Raw genomic sequence first — 9166 nt, 5'->3', positions numbered from 1 at the left:
TTTTGGTCTGCCTCGTGCTCTTGTCTCAGGGGGTATCCAGTTGGTAATAACTTTAATGGGATCATCTTCACTTTTTCTACTTATATGACCATACCACCTTATTCTTCGTGCTTTTGCTTCTTTCACTATGTTTTCTCCTTCTATCCATTGTTCTATTTCGTGGTTCATCCAGAGTCTTCTTTCATTTTCATTTATTACTTTTGGTCCCAGAATGTTGCGCATTATTTTTCTTTCAAATACTTTCAGCTGTTCTTCTTCCTTTAACGTTAGGGTATTGGTTTCTATGGCATACATTACCACTGGACTTATGGTAGTCTTAAATATTTGCATCTTTGTATTTCTGCTTAATGTTTTATCTTTTATTATCCTTTTATTTTTGTGGTAAGCTCTATTTCCTGCTTGTAGTTTCTGTTTCAGGTCTATTCTTTCATTATCTCTACTAATCATCGTTACCAAGTATTTGAATGTATCTACTTCCTCAAATCTGTAATTGTCTATTATCATTTGTGTTAGTCTTGTTTTCTTGAATCTGCTTGCGTTCAGGTACTTTTTTTTCCATATTTATGTCTAGTCGGACACGCGCCAACTCGTAACTCTTAATGACAAACTTTTTTAAATCAAAATGTACACCGGCCAATTCGTAACTTTTCTACCTGTCCAACTCGCAACTTTATACAGGTGAATTCGAAACCATTGTTTAATAGTTGTTAGGTTAAAAGGTAAGAAATAAATTTGAACAGTAACGGATTAAGCCAACACGGGGCATATAGCATATTATTATTGCTAGCGACCAAGCTACATTGCTATACCAAGCGATTGGTTCTTGGTTTGCTTAAACACATGTTGTGTATTATATGTACCTATAAAAAATAATAATAATTGACTTATGCTCCTTCTAAAATATGCCCGGAACATTAATAAAAAAATTAAAATATTTAAAAATTTCGAAAAACATTAATTGTTTTCTACATTCTTTTCTTATAACTTTAAAACGATTCATTTCGGAGCAAAGTCATAGGGAATTAAAATAAAGATAATTGAATTTTTTATGATATACGACTAGTTAAAAATGTCTTAAATTATTACCCTTTCTGCGAAATAGCAATAAATACAAAATAAGGGGCAAACTAAGCCTCCTTTTATTCACTGTTTTTCAACAACTTTGGCTGCACTTAGAACCTTCGTAATTCGCATAGAAAATCCTTATAACATACTTAAATCGTCCACCAAATTTCGTTAAAATCGACCTGATAAATTTTGCATAATAATTTTGCAATCTAAATTGTTTTAAAAAAGTTCAAATTTTTTAAAAACTTTCTGAACAGAAAGTAGACCATATAGAAGTTTGCTAATTTTTTCACATATAAAGAGGCTCTCTACCTATCTAATACACTTTACAGAATTAAAATCGGATTATCTAAGAGGCCTCAGGACTGTTTTAAAGTTATAAACAATTATTTGGCTTATAAACAAATACAGTGAGGACGTTTGAGTTGGAATAAATTCATTTTCTCGAGAATGGGCGTCTCTGGAGATAAATCCTGAAATAAGTCGGTTTTTATTTTTAAATTCTAATTTTTTGGTATACATATCATACTAGTGACGTCATCCATCTGGGCGTGATGACGCAATCGATGATTTTTTAAAATGAAAATAGGGGCCGTATAATAGCAGGCCGTATGATTCCGTCGGTATAACAGGTTGCCTTGCAACCAGATGCAGAACAGTTCCATAAATGTTTTCCACTTTTTAGAACTTTCTTTAATTGAAATTTAAAATTATTTACCACCAATAACTTACACCCACGTGCACTCATTACGAAATCTGTTATCTGTTACAAGAATTTCAGTCATTTTCACAAAATTTTTGGATTTTCTCTAGTAACTCTTCCAAGAGACAATACATAAATGATGAATACCTTTTACACCACCTTCAAAGAGAGTAATTTTTACAGGTACATACCTGGAATACCGGTATTAAATTATCAACATTACTTAAAAATGAAAGTTACTAATTCACCGGTAGTTAGTGGGTTATCGAAGAATTACCTGCGCACCAGAGTTACGAGTTGGCCTGTAATTAGGATGGGGGATTAAAATAGTTACGAATTCACCGAGACCCGTCTAGTCCTCTTCTTTTTGCCCCTTTCTCTATTTCAGAGAATGCCTTATTTAGTGATCTTTTGTCCCGGGCTATTATAACGATATCATCTGCATAACCTACTATTTGTACTGCATTTTTAATAATTATTCCGTTATTTGTTGCTTCTTTTATTGCACAATCTAGAGCTGTAATGAATAACTCAGTTGACAGGGCATCCTCTTGTCTGACTCCGTTTTGGACCCTGATCTTCTCTGTTGTCTTTTGACCTAAATCTATTACTGCTTGTGCCTCTTTCATTGTCATTTTTATTAACTGTATTAATTTGTCTGGTATTTTTATGCGTGTTAGATCTTCTATTAGTTCTCCTCTTTTTAGTTTATCGAAGGCCTGTTTAAAATCCACAAAAAGCATATGCAGTTCCATGTTGTGTTCAACCATTATTTGTCTTATTATGTGAATAGCGTCTATCGTCGATTTTTTTTTCTGAATCCATATTGGTAACTTCCTATGATTTTTATAGTATGCTCTGCTAGTCTGTTCTTTATTATTCCCGTCATGACTTTATATGTCACATTTAGTAAGGTGATTCCTCTATATTTTTTGCATATTTTTTGGTCTCCATTTTTGGGTATCGTTATAATTATTCCCGTTTTCCAGTCTTCTGGCATTCTTTCCTCTTTCCAAATCGTTACAATTAATTCATGTATTTTTCTAGTTAGAGCTTCTCCACCATATTTGATGAGTTCTCCGTTTATGTTGTCATAACCCGCTGCTTTTCTGTTTTTGATCTACTTGATACTTTCTGCTACTTCTTCGTATGTAGGTTCCTTGTATTCCTCCGCGTCCTGTCTTATCCTTATTATGTCCCCTTCCTGTGTCATCTCACCTGTTGCTTTATATAATTCCTCGAAATGTCTTATCCAAATGTCTTCTTCTATGGCTACCATCGGTTTTGGTTTTTTCTCCTAATTTTAAGTAATTATATAGTGGTTTAGAATTATTTCTCATGTTTTCTCTTTCGATGTCCATCATTATTTCTTCTAATTTTCTTTTCTTTTTCATTTTACATGTTTGCTTTGCTATTGTCCTTGCTCTACTATATGTTTCCATATCTTCTGCTGTTCCTGAGTTTATCCATTTCAATCTGGCTTTATTCTTTCTTTCTATTTGTTCTCTACATTCCTCGTCAAACCATTCAAACCATATCAAAAATATAGCACGTAAAAAAGTGAAAAACGTGGTGTACATGTTAGGTCACTATACCTAGTAGAAGCAGAGTTATGGCCAATGAAACATAGGTTCATATTCGTCAAATTCCAAATCGATTATTTTAACGTGCTATAACCAAAAAACGAAGCACTTTTTTGGGGAAAACTCTTAACTTTTTTAAAGTGTTTAAGAAATGCTTATTTTTGTTTTTTAAAATAATTTTTTAGCATCAAAAGTAAACAAGTTACGCTCAAAATGAAGTTGATCCTTTTTTTTGGTAAGAAATCGGGAAAATCACCCCCTAATTAGCATTTCAAATAAACTTAATTGTTACCACTTCACAAGTTTTTTACTCGCGTATGTATTGATCATATTTATGATCTGTAAGTTTCATCGGTTCAAAGTCCTTATTTTTGAAAGAGCTGTAGCTAAAAGGGCTTGAACGAGTCACTTATCACGAGTGTATGAAAATTTAGAAACAACGAATCTTAACCAATTTTTGTCTTACAGATAAACAAAAAATACAAAATATTCAGATAAGTAAAGCCGACTTTTTTTTATTGTTTAAGATTTTTGGTACCTCTAACAATTTTTAATAAACACAACATAAGTAAAGTAACTTGTGAAGCGGTAACGATTAATTTTATTTAAGTTGCTAATTGGGGGGGTGATCTTCCTAATTTTTTTTTGCCAAAACAAAAGGGACCAACTTTATTTTAAGCGTAACTTTCTTACATTTGATGCTACAAATTTTTATTATAAAAACAGAAATAAGGCTTTTTTAAACATTTTAAAGAAGTTATAATGTGTTTTCTCCAAGAATGCTTCATTATTTGGATATTTCACATTGACTTATTCTATTTGGAATTTTTCGAATATGAACCTATTTTTCATTAGCTATCTGCTTTTTCTATTTATAGAGACCTAATGTCCAATATATACACAATTTTTTTTCACTTTTTTATAGGCTATAGTTTTTCTAAGAATTTTTTTCGACAAAATTCTTACGTTTTGCGTTATTTGCGAAGAACCGTCTAAAAACTTGGTTATTTTGTTGAAAAATGAACTTATTCACTTGCAAATAACTCGAAAAGTAGTGAAAAAACTCTATAGAACAAAAGTTGCTTAAAATTAGTCAGTTTATCCATTTCGGGACTTATCTTGGACATATATTTTTTCACCCCCGAGATGGAGTGAAACTCACCCCAGGACAAAAGCACACATCGGCACCATATCACTTTTTTTCTTTGACATGTTAGTTATATGTATGCCAAATTTTATGCCAATCCAAGCGGTTCTTTAAAATTTACAGCAAAAACCGTGAAATAATGTACTTATACCTATTGATTTTTAGGTTATATTCGTCACAAAAACTGCTTGTCTTTTTTGGCAGTAGGATTTGTTCAGCAAATCTTCCCATAATCAAGGTATCATCTACATATTGTTGTTAATAGTTCTTCTGTTACTTATTATTATCTATAATATTTAGTTATTTATATTATTCCTTCACTTTCAGCTTTATTATATTTTAGGTCTTTAAAGCGCTTTCTGTTTTGAATCTCTCTGTATTTGGTAGTAGGTACCCCTGACCCCATGTTTTTTAAGTCTTCAACTGTTTGTGTTATTTTAAATTTGTCCTTCTCTTTCTTGTTACTGGTACCTTTAATTTGGTAATTTTCTTTGGTATTGTCTAAGATCAACACCCAGTGTCGATTTTAGAAATTTTGAGCCTCTATTTCAGTTTTATTTCGTTTAGTTATCGTTTAATGCCAGCTTTAATTTCTCTTAAATCTGAATAAGGCCCTTATATTCAATCTTAATATCAAAAAATTTTCAATAAAAGGCAAAAAAGTTTATCTGGTCATTAAAATTTACACTTTTTAAACCATTATAATTCCATATAGTATTACTCCTATAGAGTAACTAGGTCCATTTTCCGTTGGAATTTACCAAGCTGTAGACGGGGTTGTGAATTGCAACTTTTAGAATTCCCTCTTGTCTTAACTCCAGCATCCATCTGGCTTGCAATTTTTAGAAGCCACGAAGCCACCAGGAAAATGGTCCAATAAGTTTTTCAATTAAATATCTTTTAGAAATATTTTTAATATTTTTATTAGGTTGAAAAACTTTGACTTTCATTATAATTGCATTCATTGACTTGCAATATTGATACTATTATAGAACTTATTAAACGAGAAAATTCATAATTTTTTATACTAATCTAACATCCTTTTAGATTAAAAATCATTGAAAACCGAAAGAATCTTACTAGTATCATTGACAAATTGTTGGTTGGTCTAGATAAATTTGATACACAGGAAATATATGTTGATAGACGGTACATATTTTTTCTGCACTTCAGTTGTTATTGATTATATTAACAGTGAATGAAGAATGTAAAAATGTTCCAAGAATGCAGTGTTTTGGTTTTATGTTTTGCGATTGTGCAAGCTAGAATGTATAATCAGTCTGATATAGGTAAATATAATTTAAAGCTAGTATTACATTTTTTTAACAAAAATATCAAGTTCAGCTCAGATAAATTATACAAGGATAAAAGAAGTTCTCGATTTACAAGTAAAACAATCAAATATAAACAAAAGTAACGAAATGATGTTTTTTTTTATCAGATTCTATTACCGATGGAGTCAACTAATCTTTTACATTATTAAACCCTCAGCCAAATCTTTCAATGATGGTGCGATGATCAATGCCTTAATACAACTTTCGTCTGGGTAAACGGACACTTTGGTGTCACAAATAACTTGGCTAGATACAAGCGATCTAATGGTTACATGGACGAAAATTTTGAAACAAAATTTAGATATAGAGTGGAACGCTTTCTGTTTTCTGCAATCGAAGCAACAATCTCTATACCAAAATTCATCCTGTTTTACCTAGCGAACTCTTTCCCCTCAGAAGTTACCCCAATACTCCCAATAGAAATATATATTTCAAGCTTGTTAGATATTTCTTTATCCATGCCACTGTCAAAACATGCCTTTATATAGAATAAAACTCTCCGAATCACAACTGAAATTGCAATTAATATGTTGGTGACTTTTCATTGGCTGTTTGGATGCAAACATAATGATGATGCAATTAAGTAATAATTGATGCACACTCTGGCTCAAGATCAATTACCTTTTCCACAAAATCAAGCTTGTCTCTTATCTATACTTGTCTGGACGAAACTGTAAAAGAGAAAAAATCATCTGCGAATTTTTAAAAAGGACTAAGAGGATTTAACTTGTATTGATTGAGTCTGTTTGAACATGTTTAGCATTTCTTCTTGATGTTTATCTTTATGTAATATTACTTTCTTCACCGTTACCCGTTTTGTGTTGTAATAACATCGCCATGAAAGGCATCTTAGCGTAAAAGTGATCTTTACTAATTTCTCATTCCTTATTTGTAAATCAATTTAACTTGGTTAGGGCCCTCGATGAAGAGTACACCTACTGGTCTATTTAAATATTCCACCTTTTTTTTGTATTTTTCTTTGTGTTTTATTTATTTATATTGACATATGTATGCGTGTGCATAAGTGTATAGGATTAAGCAATTCAAAGTCATTTGTAAAAACGAGTTCGTGGTGTTTATTTGATTCTCAAATTCTCAATTCTGAATGATCTTGTGGGCTTGATGTGTACTTTTGCTAAGGGAGCGAGTTTCACCCATAATCGGGGTGAAAAAATATACATTCAAAATAAGTCCGGAAATGGACAAACTGACTAATTCCAAGCAACTTTTGTTCTATATCATTTGTCACTTAAATTAATACTTTTTGAGTTATTTGCGAGTAAATACCTCATTTTCCAACAATGAAAAACACTTTTTCAGGCGGTTTTTTACAAATAACTCAAAAAGTACGTACACCAAAAGTACATGTACTGGTCTATTTAAAGTGACATATACAGGGTGTAACAAAAATGCAGGTTATAAATTAAAACACACATTCTGAGACCAAAACTAGTTCGATTAAACTTAACTTACCTTAGTCCAAATGTACACCTAAAAAGAGTTACAGCCCTTTGAATTTACAAAATGAAAATCGATTTTTTTCAATATATCGAAAACTATCGAAAACTAGCGATTTTTTTATTGAAACTGGACATGTGGCTTCCTTATGGCAGGAGTATCTCAGAAAAAAATGCAAGGGAAGTTTGTACACCCAATAAAATTTTTATGGGGTTTTGTTCCTTTAAACCCCCCAAATGTTAAACTATTATTGTGGTACCATTAGTTATACACAGTATTTTTAAAATTTTTGGCCTCTTAGTATTTTTTAGATAAGCGACTTTTTATCGAAATGCGGCTTCTTTTTTTAAAATGTGTCAAAATATACCTAAAAATGTAAATTATAAATAAATTTTTAGATATAACAGGTCTCTCTAATCGTACTTAATCATATACAAATAATATGTGGAAGATTCGACAAATATTCAAAATATCTCGATAAACATAGTTTTCGATATATTGAAAAAAATTGATTTTCATTTTATAACTTCAAAGGGGTTTAACTTTTTTTATGTGCACATTTGTACTAAGAATATGTACAGAATATATGATTTAATTTATGACCTGCATTTTTGTTACACCCTGTATGTATGCGTGTGCATAAGTGTATAGGATTAAGCAATTCAAAGCCATTAATAAAAACGAGTTCATGGTTTGCATTTGATTCTCAAATTCTCAATTCTGAATGACCTTGCCCTTGCTCTTTTTTGTCTTTGGATAAGGGAGGGGTGAGTTGGTGACTTTGTTGCATTCTCATATGAGGACGCAGATAAATCAGAATATTTGTGAGTTTTCATATTCATATTCTGGTTTGATTGACATTAAATTATTTCTCTTCTACCATTAACACAGTTTTTGGTTTGTTTCTAGATCTTTCGAAATGCAAAACTCACTACTCCCGCTCTGGAAGTGTCTACAAAGATTTCTACAGCATCACTGAGACTCCCAGTGCAAACGACACTCTTCTCCTGGACTTTCATTTCTCAGTCCTAGCTCCCAGTGATGCACATATTCTCCTAGCAACATCCGACAAGGTTCAAAAAACTGATCCGGCTTATGAGATTGTTATCGGTGCCGGAGGGAACACATTTTGCGATATAAGAAGAAAGCAGAAGTCTGATGTCAAGTCTTCGATAAGGGTTAAGGGGTTGTTGAATGCGCTGGATCCTCAGTCTTTTTGGCTGCATATCACAAAAGGTGAGTACGATATTAGTTACTAAAATCTAATACTCTAAACCAAAAAGGGATAAACTAAGTTCTCAACCCAGTAGTACAGAAAACGACAATAAATATCGTTCTCATACCACTAGGTTGACAACAGATGGAAACTGTCTGGTTACTACCTCCGCGACTTTCAAAAGTTATAAGCCATACGGGTGAAGAGACGAACATTAAGATGAGGGGATTTAAAAACATTTACGTCCCATCTGCTGCATTCACGTGCCGAGGTAATGGACATCCTAAGTCTTGACGTCATAACATTGGGAGGAGCTTATATTTGACTCCAAACAATTTTGTTTATAATTACTTTATAATTGTTTACGTGGTTTGTGTGACAAAATAAGACTTTTCATTTAGGTATTTAGTTAAGGAAACGTGTTAATTAACAGATCTTTATTCGTTTTTGCCCAGGTGAGTTAATTTAATGCAATGATTAGAACGTAAACAGTTTTGAGGTTATGTTTATTTTCAACCAATAAGGAATAAAAACCATACAGGGTGTCCCGGAAAATAGTGCGTTCCTTAAAGGTATAGGTAGAAGGCACCATGTAGAACAAAAAACTCTTATAACATTTTTTTCTAAATTCAACCGTTTGACCAAAAAACTATAAAA

The 9166-nt window shown here is 32.0% G+C and overlaps 1 protein-coding gene across 1 annotated transcript in view; it reads left to right on the top strand.

Moving 5' to 3' along the window:
• The first annotated feature begins 5630 nt into the window (after positions 1 to 5630).
• LOC114341823 (neuronal acetylcholine receptor subunit beta-3-like) overlaps positions 5631 to 9166 on the top strand; it is a 69993-nt gene continuing 66457 nt past the window's right edge. The window contains exons 1-2 of the mRNA XM_050653698.1: positions 5631 to 5790; positions 8203 to 8529. Of these exons, the coding sequence (XP_050509655.1) occupies positions 5700 to 5790; positions 8203 to 8529 (418 nt within the window). The 5' untranslated portion in view covers positions 5631 to 5699. The remainder of the gene's footprint in view (positions 5791 to 8202; positions 8530 to 9166) is intronic.

The sequence above is a fragment of the Diabrotica virgifera genome, chromosome 6 (genome assembly GCF_917563875.1).
Source record: "Diabrotica virgifera virgifera chromosome 6, PGI_DIABVI_V3a".
NCBI classification, from domain to species: Eukaryota; Metazoa; Arthropoda; class Insecta; order Coleoptera; family Chrysomelidae; genus Diabrotica; species Diabrotica virgifera.
The sequence above is the reverse complement of the archived record's forward strand: the minus strand, read 5'-3'. Positions and strand labels throughout refer to the sequence as shown.